At 39.1% G+C, this 23,146-nt stretch overlaps 1 protein-coding gene and 1 pseudogene across 1 annotated transcript; one reads left to right on the top strand and one right to left on the bottom strand.

The window, feature by feature from the left end:
* Positions 1-20,808: 20,808 nt before the first annotated feature.
* LOC133089883 (diphosphoinositol polyphosphate phosphohydrolase 2-like) lies at positions 20,809-21,360 on the bottom strand. The gene is given in 2 exon segments (XM_061188077.1): positions 20,809-21,075; positions 21,077-21,360. Coding segments are annotated over 2 exon segments (543 nt in total). The 5' UTR covers positions 21,353-21,360.
* Positions 21,361-21,823: 463 nt separating this feature from the next.
* Positions 21,824-22,502, top strand: LOC133090914 (ATP synthase subunit a-like; annotated as a pseudogene).
* The last annotated feature ends 644 nt before the right edge of the window (positions 22,503-23,146 follow it).

Raw genomic sequence — 23,146 nt, 5'->3', positions numbered from 1 at the left:
TGCTCTTACAGTTGTGCCACTCTTAGAGAAAAGTCATACATTCGTATATTTATTACCATGATTTTCCAGCAGGTGGCAGTAAGGTGAGTCATTCTACAAAAATCTGTATATTATAATAATTTTCTGATAATATGGAAGTAAAATATTTTTAGGAAGCAAAATTGTTTTCAAATTCATACAAAGAAAGACATCATATGAATTAGCAATGGTCCTACTTGGGTTAGTAACTGGTGATGAGGAAGTTTAATGACTGGCCCAACTTGGATTAAATTGCCTACACCTGTGGCCTATTTCTCCCTCAAAGGTGGAGATGTGCCCCTGTGAAAATAAAAAGTTATCTACCGTATAGCCTTTAGATTGGATTATATACCTTACTTTTTTCTCACACTTCAGATTGACAATTTAAAATTGTTTTGTTTCCCAAAGCTAGCTGCACTCAAGTCTTAGTTTTAACATTTCATTTACCCATGAAAAGAGCCACCAACCCTCTCATCCATTCCCATTTTTGAGTCAGCTCTAAAGACCTGCAATATTAATAGTGTGATATTATATATTGTTGGTTATTTTATATACATAATATATACATATATATCATTGGTTATACAGATGAACATAGCTCCTAAAACCCTTGGAATTTCCTGGGCAATAAGAACAATGACATAATGTTTGGTCTCTTGTCCTCAGTTCTTGAAAATGCTACAAGCAAGTGCCTTTTGGATCCCACCCAAGGGAGGAGGCTGGTTGCCAGGAGGACCAACCATGTGATTAGAAAGTTGGGACTTTAAATCCCACCCCTTGATTCCCAGAAAGAGATGAGGCGCCTGAGGTTAAATCAATCACCACTGACCAGTGATATAGTCAACCATGACTATGTAATGAAGCCTCTATAAAAACCAAGAAGAACAGTTTCTGGTCCTCCTTTTCAGAGAGCTTTCAAGTTGGGGAATAAGAATGCTTCCAAGTGTCACCGTGCTGGGCCCCAACCTTTACGTGGACAGAAGCTCCTCTGTTCTGCATCTCACCCTATGTATCTCTTCATCTCACTGTTGATTTGTCCCCTTTAATATCCTTTTATAATAAATCAGTAATCTAGTGTGTAATGGGTTTTCCTGAGTTCTGTGAGCAGTTCTAGCAAATTCTTCAAACCCGAGGAGAGGGTTGTAGGTACCTTTGATTTATAGGCAGTCAGTCAGAAGTACAGACAACAACCTCAGCTTATGATTGGCGTTTGAAGTAAAGAGTGGTGTTGTGGGACTAAGCCCTTTACTTGTAGAATCAAATTCTATCTTCCCGTAGACAGTGTCAGAATTGAGCTGAATTCTCAGACACCCTGCTGGCATCCGAGAATTGCTTGTTGGCGTGGGGAAGCCTACACACACACACACACACACACACACACACACACACACACACACAAGTGGGAATTGAGTCCAGGAACCCCTTTCAAGACTTCCCCAGCCCAGAGCTGCTGAACTGCCCCACCACATGTGCAAGCAAAATGCTGAAACAATTATTCCCTTTCACCCAAGTTTTCAAGAGTTTCCACTTATCCTGAAACCTTGGGACCCATGCCTGACATCTCATTCTACTCAATCTCATTCTACCCCTCAGCTACAAAATGCTGGACCAAGTGAAGAAATAACCTGAGACTTTCAATACTCCAGGACCATTACAGACTTGGCCAAAGAGGTGCCTTAAAACTTGGCCAGTTGCCATTCTGCACAGTTTAACAGCCTAACAGCCTCTTTCCATAGAAGGTGATTCAGCTACAACCAAGGAATATTTGATCATTTAGTAGAACCCAATAACCCTGCTAGCACCAAAACAATTGAAAATCCTATTCAATCATTCATGAGCCCAATTAATTTTAGTAGATACTTGGAGATCCCTATCCTTGTTAAGTATCAGGATTTTTTTCCCAAGGAAATGAGTAAGGGTGGGCCAGGAATCACTACTGTTTCTAATAGAGTCAGAGAGGACAGAGAATTTGGCAGAGGTTGTACCCCTCCCCCTGCTTAAGGAACACCTTGACCTTCAGGAATGTAAAGTCAAATCCTGCCAGTTGTAAGATGTCACCAATGTTATCCACTGTGTATGGCTAGATAGTGTGCAGTTTTAGTTTCTCATCTGGGATGGAATGACCCAAATCTGCAAACAATCTAGAACATTCTGTGTAATGCCTAACCTCCAAACTGTGAGAAAAATAAATCGCAGTGTTGAATCCACCCAGTCTACTGTATTTTTGCGTGGAAGCCCAAGCTAAGATAAACTCTGTTTTGTTTTGGTTTTCTAACTTCACTGAGATATAATTGACGTAATATTTTATAAGCTTTAGATGTAGATATGTTGATTTGATACACTTATATGTTGCAAAATGATTACTACCATAGCATTAGCTAACACCTCCATCCCATCACATAATTACCATTTCTTTTTGTGGTGAGAACATTTAAGATATATTCTCTTAGAAAATTTTAATTATATTTTACAGTGTCATTAGCTAAAATCACCATGCCATATTTGAGATCCCCAGCTTATAACTGGAAGTTTGTACCCTATGACTAACATCTCCCATTTTCCTTACCCTCTAGCCTCTGGTAAACACCATTCTACTCTCTGTTTCTAGAGTTCAGCTTTTTTAGATTCCACATGTAAGTGATATCATACAGTATTTGTTTTCCTCTGTCTGACTTATTCTACTTAGCAAAATACCCCCAAGTTCCATCCATGCTGTTACAAATGGCAAGATTTCTTGCTTTATCATGGCTGAATAATATTTCATTGTATATGTACACCACATCTTCTTTATCCATTCATCCACTGACTGACACTTAGGTTATTTCCATATCTTGCCTATTGTGAATAATGCTTCAGTGAACATGAGGATACAGATAGCTCTTTGAGATCCTAATTTCACTTCCTTGGGATATACATATACCCAGAAGTGCAATTGCTAGATTACATGGTAGTTCTAAAATAGATTTTGGTACTGAGAAGTGGAGTGCTGCTGTAACATATACCTAAAAATGTGAAAGAAGCTTTGGAACTGGGTAATGGGTAGAGACTGAAAAAGTTTTGAGGTGCATGCTAGAACTATGGACGTTTGGGCCATTCTGGTGGGGGCTGAGAAAGAAAAGAGGGGATCTGGAGAGAAAGCCTCCATCTTCCTAGAGAGTGCACAAATACTTATGAATAGGATGTTTGTAGAAATATGACATGAAGGGGCATTCTGGTAATGTCTCACATAGACAAAAGGACATGTTTTTGGGAGCTGGAAGAAAGGCTATCTTTATTATAAAGTGACAAAGTACTTGGCTAAAGTGTGTCAGTGTTCAAGTGTTTTATAGAAGACAGAACTTGTGAGTGATGAAACTGGATATTTAACTGAAGAGGTTTCCAAGCAAATGTTGAAGGAACAGTCTAGTTCCTCCTGACTGCTTACAGCATAATGAAAAAAAGAAAGATGAATTAAAGGAAGGATTGCTAAGCAAAAAAGGAACCAGAACTTAAAGATTTGGAAAATTCTCAGTCTGACTATTTTGTAAAAAAATAAGAAATCATGTTCACAAGAGAACACCAAGGGTGAGGCTGGACTATCAATCAAAGATACTATAGAAACTGAAATACAGCCAGTTTGAGCTGAAGGGGACAGAGATGGAACAAAATGAAAGAAGGATGTCAGACTTCTTAGATTCTATAGAGCTGGATCATAATTCTGTGAGGATGGAAATGTGTACTCTCCTTCAAGAAATGGAAAGAAAGATCCCAGAGATCATTTAGAGATCATCAGGGCCACCACCATGGATTTAACAGGTCAGATGGCTTTCATCCAAAGACCTGGGAACGAGCCAACCCTGCAAAGCAATGGGGCAGGGCTACCCAGGATCTTCAGGGTATGACCCCCACGCATCAGAGTCACAGAGGGAGGATCACCACTTCATCAGGTCCTGAAGGCAGAACTGATGCCACAGTGGGCCTGTGGAGCAGAGCATTGAACCAAAGAGTATTATTCTCCAGCACCAAGATCTGATGGAATTTACCTTGCCAGGTTTTGGACTTGCTGGGGACCCATCACTCTTTCTTTCTTTCCTGTTTCTCCCTTTTGGAGTGGGAATGCCTATCCTATGCCACCATTGTATTTTGGAAGCACATTAACTTATCTGGTTTCACAGGTTCACATATAGAGAGTAATTTTGCCTCAGGATGAATTGAAACAGAGCAGGACCCTATGGTCTCACCCACCCCTGCCCGCTGCCCCAGCCACCATGTCCTCTGCCTGCCTTTTGTCTGTAGAAAAACATTAACCAAAGAATAAGTTTAATCAGAGAAGTGAGAAAATGCAGAAGCAAAGGAAAGCAGTCAAAATGATTATAGTTTAGTCATTAAGCAAAGTCAAGAACCTTTAGTTCCTCCTCAAGGGCTGTAGATAATGTTCTGAGCCATGTCCTGTGAGCTGTCTTGTAGATACTGAAATCCCCACCAGGTGGAAGAAGTTAACTACATGATGACCAGACTATAGCCATGACATAAACTGCCACAATTCCAAGAACTGGCGTCAAAGAAATGGGAAAAAATGACCCTGGAACTGAAGATTAACTGTACTTAAAACAATCAAAATGACATTGATCAGACCACTGCATGACCAATTTCAAGATGACTGTCAGAGCCGACTATGCTGTTTCTGCATGTAGCCCCCTCCCTCCGCCTATAAAAGCTCTTGCCCATTGATTGTCAGTGGGGGGGAGTCGGCCTTTGGACACAAGCCCGCCCTCTCCCCCAGTTGCTGGCCTCTGAAACAAAGCAAACTTTCCTTTTCACCGACTTTGCCTCTTGAATATTGGCTTTAGAGTGGCGAGCAGCCCAACCTCACTTTTGGTAACAGAATTATACCTCATGTCTCACCCATATCTGATTTAGATGATATTTAGATGAGACCTTGGACTTCAGATTTTAAAGTTGATGGTGGAATGAATTAACATTTTGGGGATTGTTGGGATGAAATGGATGTAATTTGCATGTCAGAAGGACATGGATTTGGGGGGCCAGGGGCAGAATGGTGTAGACTGAATGTTTACTTCCCCTCAAAATTCATATGCTCAAGCCCTAACCCTATGTTACAATATTTGGAGTTGGGGCCTTTGGGAAGCAGTTAGGGTTAGATGAGGTCATGAGGATGGGCCTTCAAGATAGGATTAGTGGTCTTAGAAAAAGAGGAAAAGATTTTCTCTTTTCCCCACTCTCCACCCTCACCGTTCTCTATTTCTCTTTCTCTCTCTCTCTCTCCATGTACAAGTACCAAGGAAAGGCCATGTGAGGACACAGCAAGAAGAGGAAGAGCAAGCCAGGAAGAGAACTCTCACCAGGAACCAAATCTGCTGATAACTTAAACTTGGATGTCTCAGCCTCCAGAACTGTGAGAAGATGAATTCCTATTCTTTAAGCCACTCAATCTATGGTGTTTTGTTATGGCAGGCAGAGTTCCCTGAAACAGGTATTGTCTACCCCAGAGGAGTTCTAAAATTACATGAAGTGGTGACATCTCTTAGACAGTGTTTGAGATATGCCTTGGAGGTTGGCTAGTACACAGAGTGTAGATGTGAGCAATGCCCTCTGAGATTTTATAATTCACAAGGTATAAAGATGAATATTAAAGTCTTCTGTAATGGACAGAAAGGATTAGGGAGAGAGAGCGAGCAGTTTGCCCAGGTAGAATGGTTGCTTTGGATGTGCATACAGCCTAGGGGCCTAAACTAAGTAGGAGTAGTGAGCCTGAATAGGAAATAATCCATAGATTTTTCAGGAATGAGAAGGAGTTATCAGACACATTCTCTGGTAACTAATTCAATACATCAGTAAGAAAGCAGTCAAGTATGATTTTAAGATTTTGAATATATGTTATTTGCAAATGTTCATTCTAATGTTTTGAAATATAACTAAAAGGCATGCATAATCTGGTAATGATGCATTTTGGTGGAATGAAGGAAAAAGAAGCAGAATGCATATACCATATAGTATGAAGTCAAATGGCCATACACTATTCTCCTAACGAGAACTGAATTATGTATGTAAATAATATACCATTCAAAGACCAAGTAGCACTCTAAAATTTCACGTATAAAAATAGTCAACATCACAAAATAAGCAGATGTTTGCACGTTAATGGAAAACACTAATTGTAGCCAGAGTTCAGAAAATCTTAGTATTTCAGGAGTGGAAATTACTTAAGAGCCATATAATACAAATATTACATTTTAGACTTACTGATATATATACTGAGTTCAGAGAAATTACAAGATTAGCTGGAAATCATAGAATCAACAAATGACCAGAATCAGAACTTCATACATGGACCCATGAATGATACAAACAGGTCAAGAGAACATTAGCTGTCCCTAAACAAATTCTTTTTGAAAGCATTGTATAATAATGAGGTATCATAAAAGTGATTTCTCCTACCTTAAAAGGTCCCCACATCTTGAGACATACAGCCAATCTCTAGTATTTTAAAAGATTTTGCTAATAATATCCTTTGAAAGACAGCAACAATTAGAACAAGAAATCATTAATGCTAGAGACTCTAGAAAACTAGTATAGGAGACTGCCAAAGACAGTATCAGAATAAGATAGAAAAACTGCTAACTTGGCAATACAACAAAAATTAGTATGTAACTTTTCACAACACAGATTTCTTATTTTGTTTTAAAATTTAATATGTATGTGTTGGGTGGCCACATATGAAATATTATAACCATCTCTCATTAATTCTCATTAATGGAATTTGATCAAAACCTTGATATCTCTGCTATTTTAATAATATTTGTTCAGGACTTCCCTGGTGGTCCAGTGACTAAGGCTCTGTGCTCCCAATGCAGGGGTCCTGGGATTGATTCCTGGTCAGGGACCTAGATCCTCCATGCCACAACTAAAAGATTCTGCATGCTGCATCTAAAGATCCTGCATGCTGCAACTAAGACCCAGCGCAGACAAATAAATAAATAAAATTTTTCTTTTTTTAAAGTGAATTACTTGGGAGCTTCAACAGGTCAGAAGAATAAGACGTGGAGATCACCTTCCTCCCCACAAATACATCAGAAATACATCTACATGTGGAACAACTCTACAGAACACCTACTGAACGCTGGCAGAAGACCTCAGACCTCCCAAAAGGCAAGAAACTCTCCACGTACCTGGGTAGGGCAAAAGAAAAAAGAAACAACAGAGACAAAAGAATAGGGACGGGACCTGCACCAGTGGGAGGGAGCTGTGAAGGAGGAAAGGTTTCCACACACTAGGAAGCCCCTTCGCAGGCGGAGACTGCGGGTGGCAGAGGGCGGAAGCTTCGGAGCCACGGAGGAGAGCCCAGCAACAGGGGTGCGGAGGGCAAAGTGGAGAGATTCCTGCACAGAGGACCAGTGCCGACCAGCACTCACCAGCCCGAGAGGCTTGTCTGCTCACCCGCTGGGGCGGGCGGGGGCTGGGAGCTGAGGCTCGGGCTTCGGTCGGATCGCAGGTAGAGGACTGGGGTTGGCTGCGTGATCACAGCCTGAAGGGGGCTAGTGCACCACAGCTAGCCGGGAGGGAGTCCGGGAAAAGTCTGGAACTGCCGAAGAGGCAAGAGACTTTTTCTTGCCTCTTTGTTTCCTGGTGCGCGAGGAGAGGGGATTAAAAGTGCCACTTAAAGGAGCTCCAGAGACTGGCGCGAGCCGCGGCTATCAGCGCAGACCCCAGAGATGGGCATGAGACGCTAAGGCTGCCGCTGCAGCCACCAAGAAGCCTGTGTGCAAGAACAGGTCCCTATCCACACCTCCCCTCCCGGGAGCCTGTGCAGCCCACAACTGCCAGGGTCCCGTGATCCAGGGACAACTTCCCCGGGAGAATGCACGGCACGCATCAGGCTGGTGCAATGTCATGCTGGCCTCTGCCCCCGCAGGCTCGCCCAGCATCCGTACCCCTCCCTCTGAGTGAGCCAGAGCCCCCGAAGCAGCTGCTCCTTTAACCCCGTCCTGTCTGAGCGAAGAACAGATGCCCTCATGCGACCTACACACAGAGGCGGGGCCAAATCCAAAGCTGAAACCCGGGAGCTGTGAGAACAAAGAAGAGAAAGGGAAATTTCTCCCAGCAGCCTAAGAAGCAGCGGATTAAAGCTCCACAATCAACTTGATGTACCCTGCATCTGTGGAATACCTGAATAGACAAGGAGTCATCCAAAATTGAGAAGGTGGACTTAGGGAGCAACGATATATATATTTTTTTCACTTTTTATCTTTTTGTGAGTGTGTATGTGTATGCTTCTGTGTGTGATTTTGTCTGTATAGCTTTGCTTTTACCATTTGTCTTAGGGTTCTGTGTGTCTATTTTGTTTTGTTTTGTTTTGTTTAGTATAGTTTTTAGCACTTGTTATCATTGGTGGATTTGTTTTTTGATTTGGTTACTCTCCTCTTTCTTTCTTTCTTTTTTTTAATACTTAAAAAAAATTTTTAATAATTATTTTTTATTTTAATAATTTATTTTACTTTATTTTAATTTAATTTATTTTATTTTATCTTCTTCTTTCTTTTTTTTCTCCCTTTTATTCTGAGCCGTGTGGATGACAGGCTCTTGGTACTCCAGCCAGGCGTCAGGGCTGTGTCTCTGAGGTGGGAGAGCCAAGTTCAGGACACTGGTCCACAAGAGACCTCCTAGCTCGACATAATACCAAATGGCAAAAAACTCCCAGAGATCACAATCTCAACGCCAAGACCAAGCTCCACTCAACGACCAGCAAGCTCCAGTGATGGACACCCTATGCCAAACAAGTAGAAAGACAGGAACACAACCCCATTCACTAGCACAGAGGCTGCCTAAAATCATAATAAGGCCACAGACACCCCAAAACACACCACCAGACATGGACCTGCCCATCAGAAAGACAAGATCCAGCCTTTTCTACCAGAACACAGGCACTAGTCCCCTCCAACAGGAAGCCTACACAACCCACTGACCCAACCTTAGCCGCTAGGGACAGACACCAAAAACAACGGGAACTACGAACCTGCAGCCTGCAAAAAGGAGACCCCAAACACAGTAAGTTAAGCAAAATGAGAAGACAGAGAAACACACAGCAGATGAAGGAGCAAGGCAAAAACCCAACAGACCTAACAAATGAGGAGGAAATAGGCAGTCTACCTGAAAAAGAATTCAGAATAATGATAGTAAAGATGATCCAAAATCTTGGAAATAGAATGGAGAAAATACAAGAAACGTTTAACAAGGACCTAGAAGAACTAAAGAGCAAACAAACAATGATGAACAAAACAATAGATGAAATCAAAAATTCTCTAGAAGGGATCAATAGCAGAATAACTGAGGCAGAAGAACGGATGAGTGACCTGGAAGATAAAATAGTGGAAATAACTACTGCAGAGCAGAATAAAGAAGAAGAATGAAAAGAATTGAGAACAGTCTCAGAAACCTCTAGGACAACATTAAACACACCAACATTTGAATTATAGGGGTCCCAGAAGACGAAGAGGAAAAGAAAGGAATTGAGAAAATATCTGAACAGATTATAGTTGAAAACTTCCCTAATATGGGAAAGGAAACAGTTAATCAAGTTCAGGAAGCACAGAGAGTCCCATACAGGATAAATCCAAGGAGAATCATGCCAAGACACATATTAATGAAACTATCAAAAATTAAATACAAAGAACTAATATTAAAAGCAGCAAGGGAAAAACAACAACACACAAAGGAATCCCCATAAGGTTAACAGCTGATCTTTCAGCAGAAACTCTTCAAGCCAGAAGGAGGTGGCAGGACATATTTAAAATAATGAAGGAGAAAAAACTACAACGAAGATTACTCTACCCAGCAAGGATCTCATTCAGATTGGAAGGAGAAATTAAAATCTTTACAGGAAAGCAAAAGCTTAGAGAATTCAGCACCACCAAACCAGTTTTACAACAAATGCTAAAGGAACTTCTCTAGGCAGGAAACAGAAGAGAAGGAAAAGACCTACAATAACAAACCCAAAACAATTAAGAAAATAATAATAGGAACATACATATCAATAACTACCTTAAATGTAAATGGATTAAATGCTCCAACCAAAAGACATAGACTGGATGAATGGATACAAAAACAAGCCCCGTATATATGCTGTCTACAAGAGACCCACTTCAGACCTAGGGACACAAACAGACTGAAATTGAGGGGATGGAAAAAGATATTCCATGCAAATGGAAATCAAAAGAAAGCTGGAGTAGCAATTCTCATATCAGACAAAATAGACTTTAAAAGAAAGACTATTACAAGAGACAAAGAAGGACACTATATAATGATCAAGGGATCAATCCAAGAAGAAGATATAACAATTGTAAATATTTATGCAACGAACATAGGAGCACCTCAATACATAAGGCAAATGCTAACAGCCATAAAAGGGGAAATCGACAGTAACACAATCACAGTAGGGGACTTTAACACCCCACTTTCACCAATGGACAGATCATCCAAAACGTAAATAAATAAGTAAACACAAGCTTTAAATGATACATTAAAGATGGACTTAATTGATATTTATAGGACATTCCATCCAAAAACAACAGAATACACTTTCTTCTCAAGTGCCCATGGAACATTCTCTAAGATAGATCATATCTTGGGTCACAAATCAAGCCTTGGTAAATTTAAGAAAATTGAAATCGTATCAAGTATCTTTTCCGACCACAATGCTATGAGACTCGATATCAATTACAGGAAAAAATCTGTAAAAACTACAAACACATGGAGGCTAAACAATACACTACTTAATAACCAAGAGATCACTGAAGAAATCAAAAAGGAAATCAAAAAATACCTAGTAACAAATGACAATGAAAACACGACGACCCAAAACCTATGGGATGCAGCAAAAGCAGTTCTAAGAGGGAAGTTTATAGCAATACAATCCTACCTTAAGATACAAGTAACATCTCAAATAAACAGCCTAACCTTACACCTAAAGCAATTAGAGAAAGAAGAACAAAAATGCCCCAAAGTTAGCAGAAGGAGAGAAATCATAGAGATCAGATCAGAAATAAATGAAAAAGAAACGAAGGAAACGATAGCAAAGATCAATAAAACTAAAAGCTGATTCTTTGAGAAGATAAACAAAGTTGATAAACCATTACCCAGACTCATCAAGAAAAAAAAGGGAGAAGACTCAAATCAACAGAATTAGATATGAAACAGGAGAAGTAGCAAGTGACACTGCAGAAATACAAATGATCATGAGAGATTACTGCAAGCTACTATATGCCAATAAAATGGACAACCTGGAAGAAATGGACAGATTCTTAGAAATGCACAACCTTCCGAGACTGAACCAGGAAGAAATAGAAAATATGAACAGACCAATCATGAGCACTGAAATTGAAACTGTGAGTAAAAATCTTCCAACAAACCAAAGCCCAGGATCAGATGCCTTCACAGGCGAATTCTATAAAACATTTAGAGAAGAGCTAGCTAACACCTATCCTTCTCAAACTCTTCCAAAACATAGCAGAGGGAGGAACACTCCCAGACTCATTCCACGAGGCCACCATCACCCTGATACCAAAACCAGACAAAGATGTCACAAAGAAAGAAAACTACAGGCCAATATCACTGATGAACATAGATGCAAAAATCCTCAACAAAATACTAGCAAACAGAATCCAATAGCACATTAAAAGGATCATACACCGTGATCAAGTGGGGTTTATCCCAGGACTGCAAGGATTCTTCAATATACGCAAATCAATCAATGTGTTACACCATATTAACAAATTGAAAGAGAAAAACCATATGATCATCTCAATAGATGCAGAGAAAGCTTTCGACAAAAGTCAACACCTATTTATGATAAAGACCCTCCAGAAAGTAGGCATAGAGGGAACTTTCCTCAACATAATCAAGGCCATATATGACAAACCCACAGCCAACATCGTCCTCAATGGTGAAAAACTGAAAACATTTCCACTAAGATCAGGAACAAGACAAGGTTGCCCACTCTCGCCCGTATTATTCAACATAGTTTTGGAAGTTTTAGCCATAGCAATCAGAGAAGAAAAAGAAATAAAAGGAATCCAAAACGGAAAAGAAGTAAAACTGTCACTGTTTGCAGATGACATGATACTATACATAGAGAATCCTAAAGATGCCATTAGAAAACTACTAGAGCTAATCAATGATTTGGTAAAGTAGCAGGATACAAAATTAATGCACAGAAATCTCTTGCATTCCTATACACTAATGATGAAAAATCTGAAAGAGAAATGAAGGAAACACTCCCATTTAACATTTCAACAAAAAGAGTAAAATATCTAGGAATAAACCTACCTAAGGAGACAAAAGACCTGTATGCAGAAAATTATAAGACACTGATGAAAGAAATTAAAGATGATACAAATAGATGGAGAGATATACCATGTTCTTGGGTTGGAAGAATCAACATTGTGAAAATGACTATACTACCCAAAGCAATCTACAGATTCAATGCAATCCCTATCAAACTACCAATGGCATTTTTCACAGAACTAGCACAAAAAATTGCACAATTTGTATGGAAACACAAAAGAACCGGAATAGCCAAAGCAATCTTGAGAAAGAAAAACGGAGCTGGAGGAATCAGACTCCCTGACTTCAGACTATACTACAAAGCTACAGTAATCAAGACAGTATGGTCCTGGCACAAAAACAGAAATATAGATTAACGGAACAGGATAGAAAGCCCAGAGATAACCCCATGCACATATGGCCACCTTATCTTTGATAAAGGAGGCAAGAATATACAGTGGAGAAAAGACAGCCTCTTCATTAAGTGGTGCTGGGAAAACTGGACAGCTACATGTGAAAGAATGAAATTAGAACACTCCCTAATGCCATACACAAAAATAAACTCAAAATGGATTAAAGACCTAAATGTAAGGCCAGACACTCTAAAACTCTTAGAGGAAAACATAGCAGAACATTCTATGACAAAAATCACAGCAAGATCCTTTTTGATCCACCTCCTAGAGAAATGGAAATAAAAACAAAAATAAACAAATGGTACCTAATGAAAATTAAAAGCTTCTGCACAGCAAAGGAAACCATAAACAAGACGAAAAGACAACCCTCAGAATGGGAGAAAATATTTGCAAATGAAGCAACTGACAAAGGATTAATCTCCAAAATTTACAAGCAGCTCATGCAGCTCAATATCAAGAAAACAAACAACCCAATCCAAAAATGCGCAGAAGACCTAAATACACATTTCTCCAAAGAAGATATACAGATTGCCAACAAACACATGAAAGAATGCTCAACATCATTAATCATTAGACAAATGCAAATCAAAACTACAATGAGATATCATCTCACACTGGTCAGAATGGCCATCATCAAAAAATCTACAAACAATAAATGCTGGAGAGGGTGTGGAGAAAAGGGAACCCTTGCAGTGTTGGTGGAATGTAAATTGATACAGCCACTATGGAGAACAGTATGGAGGTTCCTTAAAAAACTAAAAGTAGTACTACCATATGACCCAGCAATCCCACTACTGGGCATATACCCTGAGAAAACCATAATTCAAAAAGAGTCATGTACCACAATATTCATTGCAGTTCTATGTACAATAGCCAGGACATGGAAGCAATGTAAGTGTCCATCAACAGATGACTGGATAAAGAAGATGTGGCACATATATACAATGGAATATTACTCAGCCATAAAAAGAAATGAAATTGAGTTATTTGTAGTGAGGTGGATGGACCTAGAGTCTGTCATACAGAGTGAAGTAAGTCAGAAAGAGAAAAACAAATACCGTTATGCTAACACATATATATGGAATCTAAAAAAAAAAAAAAAAAAAAAATGGTCATGAAGAACCCAGGGGCAAGACCGGAGTAAAGATACAGTCCTACTAGAGAATGGACTTGAGGATATGGGGAGGGGGAAGGGTAAGCTGGGACAAAATGAGAGAGTGGCGTGGACATATATACACTACCAAACGTAAAATAGATAGCTAGTGGGAAGCAGCCGCATAGCACAGGGAGATCAGCTCGGTGCTTTGTGACCACCTAGAGGAGTGGGATAGGGAGGGTGGGAGGGAGGGAGACGCAAGAGGGAAGAGATATGGGGACATATGTATATGTATAACTGATTCACTTTGTTATAAAGCAGAAACTAACACACCATGGTAAAGCAATTATACTCCAATAAAGATGTTTTTTTTAAAAAGTGAATTACTTAAAAAATAATAATATTTGTTCTAATTCTGTCAATTCTTTTTCAAATATCTTTTTCCATACTTGCAAGCTGTTTTTCTCTTTCAATAACTGTGCTAATTCATTGAAACTATTTCAGCTCAGTACATATTTGTAAATGTTATAATTGAGAGGAAAAAATGCTCAGTGTTAATAAATTTTAAGACATAGTCTTTATTCTATAATAGTATCCCATCATAATGACCATCTCCTATTAGCTTTTCATATAATTTTTATAAAACTTTTTAGGATTACCATATATAATGTACTATGTACAAAGTACTACTAGACTGTATTTTCAGTGTGCTTAGCACTAGCTAAACTAATATTTTAGCAGGACATTTGAAAATGGTTCAGTCCTTTCCCACATAGCAGAGACATTTAACATCCCTCATTCCAGTAAATGCCAGTCACAATAGCTGTCCAGACATCTAAAATGCCCCCTACAAGGTAGTACTGTTCCCTTTAAAAACCACTATGCCAAAGGTGTGTAGTATCTAACAGAAGGAAAAGTCTTTATCCCCTATTTTGAACTTTTAAAAAAGTAGTACAAAGTGCTTCACTGTCTCTCTTCTTTTTAAACAATAAAGCAGTGGGCTCTGGTGGGAAGTCGGTGGATTCGAAGTGAGACACCTTAGGTTTGAAACTCATGTTCTTCTGTCAGTATGTGATCACAGACACTGAAACTCCACCACCATTTGCTTCTTTACCTGCAGATGTGGATACAATACCTATGTTGAAAATGTAGACTGAGAATGAAGAGAGATAATTAGGTGGAAATGTTTTGTAATCTATAAATTACTGAACAAATGTTAGTCATTGTTATTCTTGTGTTTGTTTTGATTGTAGTTCACTGTGCATCAAGGAACGTGCACCTCTGCTGTTCCAGGATTTGCCTGCTTTCCAGAATTGCTTGATTAAGTAAATCCCTCTACAACAGCATTTTTCAAAATATGTCTCAGCAGTTTCAATTAAAAAAAAAAACACAAGGAAACACTGCATACTATGTACCCCTCTTACATAATGTTGAGGTTAAATATCAGGATGTTAAAATCTGAAAAATCATACCCTGTTTAATTTTAGTTTCCAAACTTGTTTCATTTGACCATGAAATCCCCAAATCTCCTTCTTTCTATGTCTCTTCCTTTCCTTTCCTTTCTTCCTTCCTTCCACCCTTCCTTCCACCCTTCCCACCTTCCTGCCCTTCCTTCCTTCCTTCTTCTTTTAACATAACACTTCTGAGTATTCTGCTTAAAGAATTTCATGGAACACAACTTAGTAAGATCTATTTTAAATGTTTCTAGTGATTACTCTTGATCATGTTTTGCTTTTCCTAGGCATTGATTCTGTAGAGCTGGATTATTCTGTATAGGAGAACTTTACCAGGAATTGTGTATGTGTGTGTTTCAGTAGTATTTTTATGCTGATATACTTTTCCATATGACAAATTTTCTTTTGTTATTTTTGTTCATGCTGTATTCGTATAGAACTTTACTATTTTCCAAGCATGTCCCAATGTTACATCATCATCTTCCTTTATCTAAGGATAATCCAATAAAACTAAAGCAGGGAAGTACTATTATCCTAAATTTACAGATAAGGCTTCCAAGGCTAAGAGAGTTACTTAAGACCACACACACATGTTGTGGGACATAACCAGCAGCAGAACCCCAAAGTCCTCATCCTTGCCCGTTGAGCTTTCTCCTACAATGCAATGCTTCCTAAACTCTTTGCTTTTCATACTGTGAACTTTCACATCTCTTTGCTATCTTTGTGTGCCCTGCCCCCCGCCGCCCAAATAGTGCATTTTCTGCTTCAGGTCAGGAATGTGAAGGGTAGAATTTGCTTACTTATTTTTAGCTGCCTATAACTGAACCCCTCTCTTTATTTGCTACAGGCTGTTTGGGAACAGGAGAGAAAGTTTGAGAGGTTTATATTAGTTTTGAAATACTGAAGGAAAACCTCCCATTCTCAAATTCAGACCAAGATTTATTCAAGAAATGTCCAAGACTGTAGCTCTTTCAGATTTGTTAAGCATAAGACTGAATCCTCAAAGATTTGGGTTAATAATACTGAAGTAGAACAGTATGTACTATAACAATGGGACTTTCCCTGCCATAAGGGCATTGCAATGTTTTACAAAAGAAAAGCAGTTGTTCAAGTGGTGCCCATGGAGCCATAAAAGAGCTCAGAATACACTAATGCAACCAAGAAAACAACAGGGAAAGCTTTTCTATGTACTTTCCACCATGCCTTTGACACACTGGCAGCTCAGTAACATTGCTGACATTTCTGAGCTGTTGGGGAGAGCAGCCCATGAATAGAAAGTGTGACTGAGACTCCTCTGGCACAGGGCCATACTGTAGTACAAGGTGAGATTCAGGCAGCTTCTCTTTGACAGGCTGAATGTCAGGTAATTTATAGCCAGGTGACTTGATGATTGGAACCAATGTGAAATCTACACTATGTACCAAATTCTGCAATAATGTGACAGTTGGATTCAATCTGCTCCTTACCCAGGACTTTTATTGTTTTAGGAGTTGCAGTATAAAAATCAATAACTTATGCAACATTGATTATAGTAGGAGTGTAAGCTATTTCTTGTTTATCTGACAACATATATGTTTCTAACCTTAAACACATTGTGATGGATCCTGTTTCACTAAATCCAGCCATAAATTGCATATTATAAAATTAATTTAATATTATTCTTTTGATTTTGCTATAAGATATACATTCAAATATTTTTTAGTCCATTTTGTAAGGATTACCCCGTTAAAGTTATGAAGTTAAAATGGGGCTCCCATAGCATTTTCTACTGAAGTGATTCTGCGGACACAAGATGTGTACCTGATGACAGGTGGGGGCTGAAAGGGTAAATGAATGGAACCTGATGGGGGAGTCATCAGAGCAAGAGTTTGAATAAATGAAACCAGAAACACTGTCCCTATTGTTTGCAGTGATCTCTGTACAGGAGATCACCTGTATGGACTACATCCTTGAGCTCCTTTGTTCTCTACCTTCCAGATTGGTTCAGGTAATCGAGACTAGAGGAAAGCTATTTCCTTGTCTGGCATATTTCCTGTAGGATTGGTTGTGTCCCTTCGTCACAGCCCTTGACAAAGGCCTTCCTGGGTTCTATTTATATTATTCTGTTCCTTCTTCCCTTCAGTCCTCAGACTTTTCTGAGGTTCTGCACCACTGCTTGGTTTCACTACACTCTAAGCAAAGTTTTGTTGACTGTCCTTTTATTAAACTCTTTTCAAATTACCCAGTGTGAAAGTACCATGTTTTAGCTGACCCTGCCTTATATACACTAGAAGTCAAACATGTCTGCACATGCATGGCTGGCCAATTAGTTACGACCCCATTTGTAAAAGTATAAAAGAATGTTGTAGGAAGTCCTTCAGTCTAGGCAAAGAGAGACCTAGGGTTCCCCACCTTAATCCTAGAGCCATTGCAGGAAAATAATGCGTGTGTGTGTGTGTGTGTGTGTGTGTTTTACAATAGAGTGTGTATCTGTTGGCTCATTCTCCCATCCACACATCTACCCTGCAATATGAGTGCATCCCTAACCAATTTATTTAATAAATTTCTTATACATTAGGTCAAATACAGTAGAATTTTGGCAAGTTTATATGGTCAAATGTTTTTACAGGTACACAAAATTTCATATTTTTCTGGTGGTGTTCTTTCTTTAGCCCTCACATTTAAATTGTGCAAGTAAATTTACCATCATACACACCTTGTTTAGATTATTTTTCTAAGCAATGAGATATATTCGGAAACATTTAGTGTGTATAAGTAGCATCAGTTGTTTCTTCCATAAGCAATATCAGGCAAATCAAAGAGATTGGGCAACACAATCCTAGGTGGTGATAAGTACTTTTTTAAATGCAGTTGAATTAGTTTTTTTTTTTTATGTTAAAAAAAAATTCATTCCCATTTTTTATTTGATGTTTCCAAATATAAAAAAAGTCAAGGTTCTTACACCAATTATCTCAAATGAGACCATGCAAAGCAATTTAAAGTGTATACAACAATCATTCCCCCTTCAGTTTTGTTGCTTTATACAACTGTGTGATCCACAGAAAATTGAATGGCATGTTGGTTGGAAAATTTCACGGTTTACAGAAAAACAAACAAACGAACAAAAACCCAACAACAAACACGCAAGATAGTTGCTACTTTGTGTCTGTGAATCAATTTACAAACTTTAAAATTTAGGAGCCACACGGAACTAAAAATTTTAGCTGCCCAATTTTATCCAACTACCCCACAGAAAGCATGAATGACAGTCCCAACACTCTGTAAACTTTGAAGAGTTGAGATAGTAGACACTATTTGTTATCTATAGTAGATTCAACTGTTGAGTCTGCAAATGTAGGTGTTTCTCTCTTAACAGAAATAAATCTCCTTAGGGCCTTTCTTCTAATTTTGCTAGGCTGGGTTCCAAAAGAATAGTGAAGAACCCTTCACGTGAAATTTAAAGTGTGACGACTGAAATATTCTGATGCATTATACAAATTTTTGCTAGTTGCATAGACTAAAGACAGGTGGTTTGCTAAATGGCACTGAAGAAAATCCTGACCCAGTGGCACTACTTAGTCCAAATGTTTCTGACCAAAGAAAATTATACAACAATACTTATAGGCTCACTTTTAAGAAATGGCTGACATTAATACTGTACATATTTTACATGCCAAATACATAGTCCAAGAGTTTATAAAATAAGTTCATGCATTATTACCTCTAATAATATCATATACTAGATACCCAGCCCTCCCCCCCACCCCCAGTACTTCTGACAACATTTCAGGTGGACACAGTCTTATATACAAAAACAATCCAGTATCTCTGCTGTGTTAAGTATATAATTTAAAGAAACTTCAGAGATTACTGAGAAAAAAACTTAGTCCATTGAAGATTGATACAAAGTGTCAATCTGTAGGATTTAAAAATGTTTCCTTTAAAAAAAAAACACCCAGAATACATAACCTCTGTACAAAAAAAAATATAAAAATTCTGGATGACCATGTTTGATCACACTACATAAATTAGAATGAAATGTCATTGGTTAAAAGTTTTTCTACTTTACTCATTCCTTTGACAGCATTAATTTGTGAACTAATATTTATATTTAGTTCAGCTGCATTTATGGCACAAGATGTCATTTTCAAAACAGTGGCACCAATTTTCCTTAAGTGTAACAGCACTCTAGTTTTAGCAGCAATTATGTTTTTAAAGGTTAACAATTTATAGAACAAATGTATAACTATGCTTATTTTCTACTTTATATTCCACCAGTTACAATTATTTACAAGGAGCTAACTAATGTCTACATATGGAATCATCTTTCACTTGCCCCACCTCATTTCTGACTTGGTCAGGGAAGTACAGGTGTTTCAGACAATCCCATCTATTTATGTGTTTTAAATGGGACTCTTGGATTTAAGTGAATATAAGGACAAGTGTAAGACAAAGTAATTCTTAGTTCAGGTATGTTCCACTGCCCCAATATTTAGTTATATGATAAATAGTACCTACTGACCAGCTGTCAAAGATGAGAGGTTCCAAGATGCTTTAACAATCTAGGTCTGTAATAGCTGAACAAGAAGGCCATTTCACTCAATTGTGAGGCAGTCAGCACTGACTGGCATTTAAGGTGGTAACCAGAAAGTTTAACTGAAGAGATGTCACTAAATTAAAAAACTGGAAATATGTTTTTAAAAGCAATTTACATTGAGGGAAATATGGTTCTCATGTATTCTGTGTAAAGAGAGATTATGGATGAAGGGAATTGGCAATGGAGCATGCTAATTCAAATTCCGTGAATACAGTTGTCAGGATAAGATGTTATGTACTACATGCATTTTGCTTACTGTACCTGCCTAACAATCACCAGCTCTATAGAGTTAAACTCTGTGTTAAAGGACTATTGAGTTTTAGGGGAATCGGCCATATCAGGTAGTTAGGGACATAATACCAGCTATGAAAATTGAGACAAATGAGTTGACAAATTCCTGAAAATAGGGCCATATAGAAATAGTCCAAAATCTGGAATCTATGAATCAAAATTGTGACCCTATGAAACAAGTTTTGGGGTTGATGGACTGCTTTAATATCAAGAATTATTGTCATAAATTCCCACAACAGAAGGATTTGTTGAATATGTTAATACTTTGAATGAGAAAACAATTTAAGGGGAAAATATACCCACGAATAAGCTGATTTGACAAAAACCACAGACTGACATCAAATGGACAAAAAACTGAGAAAAAAATGCTGTGAAAATGCCAACCAAAATAACAAGGTGGGTGGGCTGGGGGCACAGTTAAGGCATCTAAAAAAAATTCCACATGGCTTTGGCTTATTAAAATATTTTACACTTTTTTTTTTTTTAAGAAGATTTGAAAGCATCTGAAAAACATACAAATTGTTTGAAAATCCTGCATGGCAAATTCAGACAGTTTGCAAGTGTCATTCAGATGTTTGCCAAGGATAATAAAGCCTCTGCCCATGAGATTGCACATGGCGGAAGAGGTCCTTCCAGTTCTCTCTATCTTACACTAGACGGCAGCCCAGAGGTCTGTGCAGCAGTTACAAACAGGGTGTTACTATCTGGAAGGGAAGGGACTGTGGAATTTCCATTGGCTGGAGAACAACCCAGCTTTAGTTTTTCCAGATACTCGGCATGTACAGGCTTATGACCCTGGAGAACTTTGATGGCATCTTCTACTTTGAACCACTCTCTCTTTCTTCCTATATTAACAGAATCTTCCCAGGCTTCTAATATTTCAGTGACAGTAAGAACATAAACATATGTTTATGTGCTTTCGGTCTTGGTTCTCAAATATGCCCAGGAGTCTGCCCAGTTTTCCTTTGACTCCAGCCTCTTCATAAACCTCCCTCACGGCAGTACCGCCAGGCTCCTCCTCGGGCTCCATTCCTTCTCCTGGGACGATCCATTGGTCTGGGTACCGACTGCTGCTCACCAACAGCACCTCGTCCTCCTGCTCGCTCCGGAAGCACAGGCACGCAGCCCGCTTCTTGAAGCCCTCGCGGTCATAGGTCCGCGTCTGGTAGGGCTTGAACTTCATCATAGAGGGGGGCTCTTGCTGCTGCCGCCACCCCGCCGGGGAGTGGGAGCGGGGCGAGTCTGGGCGCAAGAAAGCGAGGCGGCGGCGCGGGGAAGGGCAGCGAGGCCGGGTCCAACCCAACTCAGCACATGCAGGAGCTTCAGCTGACCTTACTATTTTTTCTCTACATTTAGCTGGTGTATCCTCAATCCTTGGGGCTGTTAATTTTGTCACTACTATCATCAACATAAAACCACCCGCTATAACCCAGTACCAAACACCACTATTCGTATGATCAGTACTAACCACAGCAGCATTGCTTCTACTATCCTTACCTGTCCTAGTAATAATATTACTATTATTTATTACTATTTCATCTATATTTCTAACATTATTTTATTAATTTCAGCTAAAAATCTCAAAACACATCTACTACCCCAACCCAAAATCAACACTCACTAAAGTGCAAAAACAACCTACCCCTTGAGAAACAGTATGAATGAAAATCTATTTGCCCCTTTTGTAACCCCAATAATAATAGGCCTCCCCGTAGTCATTCTAATCATTATATTCCCAAGTATTTTATTTCCAACATCAAAAAGACTAATTAATAATCGCATAATTTCCCTTCAACAATGGCTAATTCAACTCATATCAAAACAAATAATAGGTATCCATAATCATAAAGGACAAACTTGATCACTAATACTAATATCACGCATTCTATTTATTGGGTCAACCAATCTCCTCGGACTACTGCCCCGCTCGTTTTCACCCACCACACAGCTCTCAATGAATGTGGGAATAGCCATCTCCCTATGAGCCAGTGCCGTCATTACAGGTTTCCGTAATAAAACAAAAGCATCCCTAGCCCACTTCTTACAACAAGGCACACTCACCCTCCTTATCCCTATGCTAGTAATTATCGAAACTATCAGCCTATTCATCCAACCAGTAGCACTGGCTGTGCGACTAACAGCCAGTATTACAGCAGGCCACTTACTAATACCTCTAATCGGAGAGACAACCTTAGTGCTAATAGCACCAGCACATTCACGGCTCTCATTACATTTATCATTCTCGCCCTCTCACTATCCTCGAATTCGCTGTCGCTATAATTCAAGCCTATGTATTCACCCTGTTAGTAAGCTTATACCTGCATGACAACACATAATGACCCACCAAACCCACACATACCACATAGTAAATCCTAGTCCTTGGCCCCTTACGGGAGCTCTTTCAGCTCGTATAACATCAGGCCTAATCATGTGATTCCACTTCAACTCAGTAGTTCTACTAATACTGGACCTACTAACTAATATTCTAACAATATCAGTGATGACGAGACGTCATTGGAGAAAGCACTTTCCAAGGCCACCACACACCAACCGTCCAAAAGGGACTTCGATACGGAATAATCTTATTTATCGTATCAGAAGTCCTATTTTTTACTGGCTTTTTTTGAGCCTTCTACCACTCAAGCCTCGCTCCTACCCCTGAATTAGGCGGGTGCTGGCCACCAACAGGCATTCACCCCTTAAACCTAGAAGTACTACTCCTCAACACTTCCGTGCTATTGGCTTCTGGTGTATCCATTACCTGAGCCCATCACAGCCTTACAGAAGGAAATCATAAGCACATACTTCAAGCCCTCTTTATTACAATCACCCTCGGTGTTTATTTTACACTCCTACAAGCATCACAGTATTACAAAGTCCCATTTACGATCTCAGATGGAGTCTACGGATCAACTTTCTTGATAGCCACAGGATTCCACGGACTACATGTAATTATTGGTTCTACTTTCCTTGTTGTTTG

Source organism: Eubalaena glacialis, chromosome 4 (assembly GCF_028564815.1).
Source record: "Eubalaena glacialis isolate mEubGla1 chromosome 4, mEubGla1.1.hap2.+ XY, whole genome shotgun sequence".
NCBI lineage: Eukaryota > Metazoa > Chordata > Mammalia > Artiodactyla > Balaenidae > Eubalaena > Eubalaena glacialis.
Note: the sequence above shows the minus strand (reverse complement) of the source record. Positions and strands in the feature narration are given on the sequence as shown.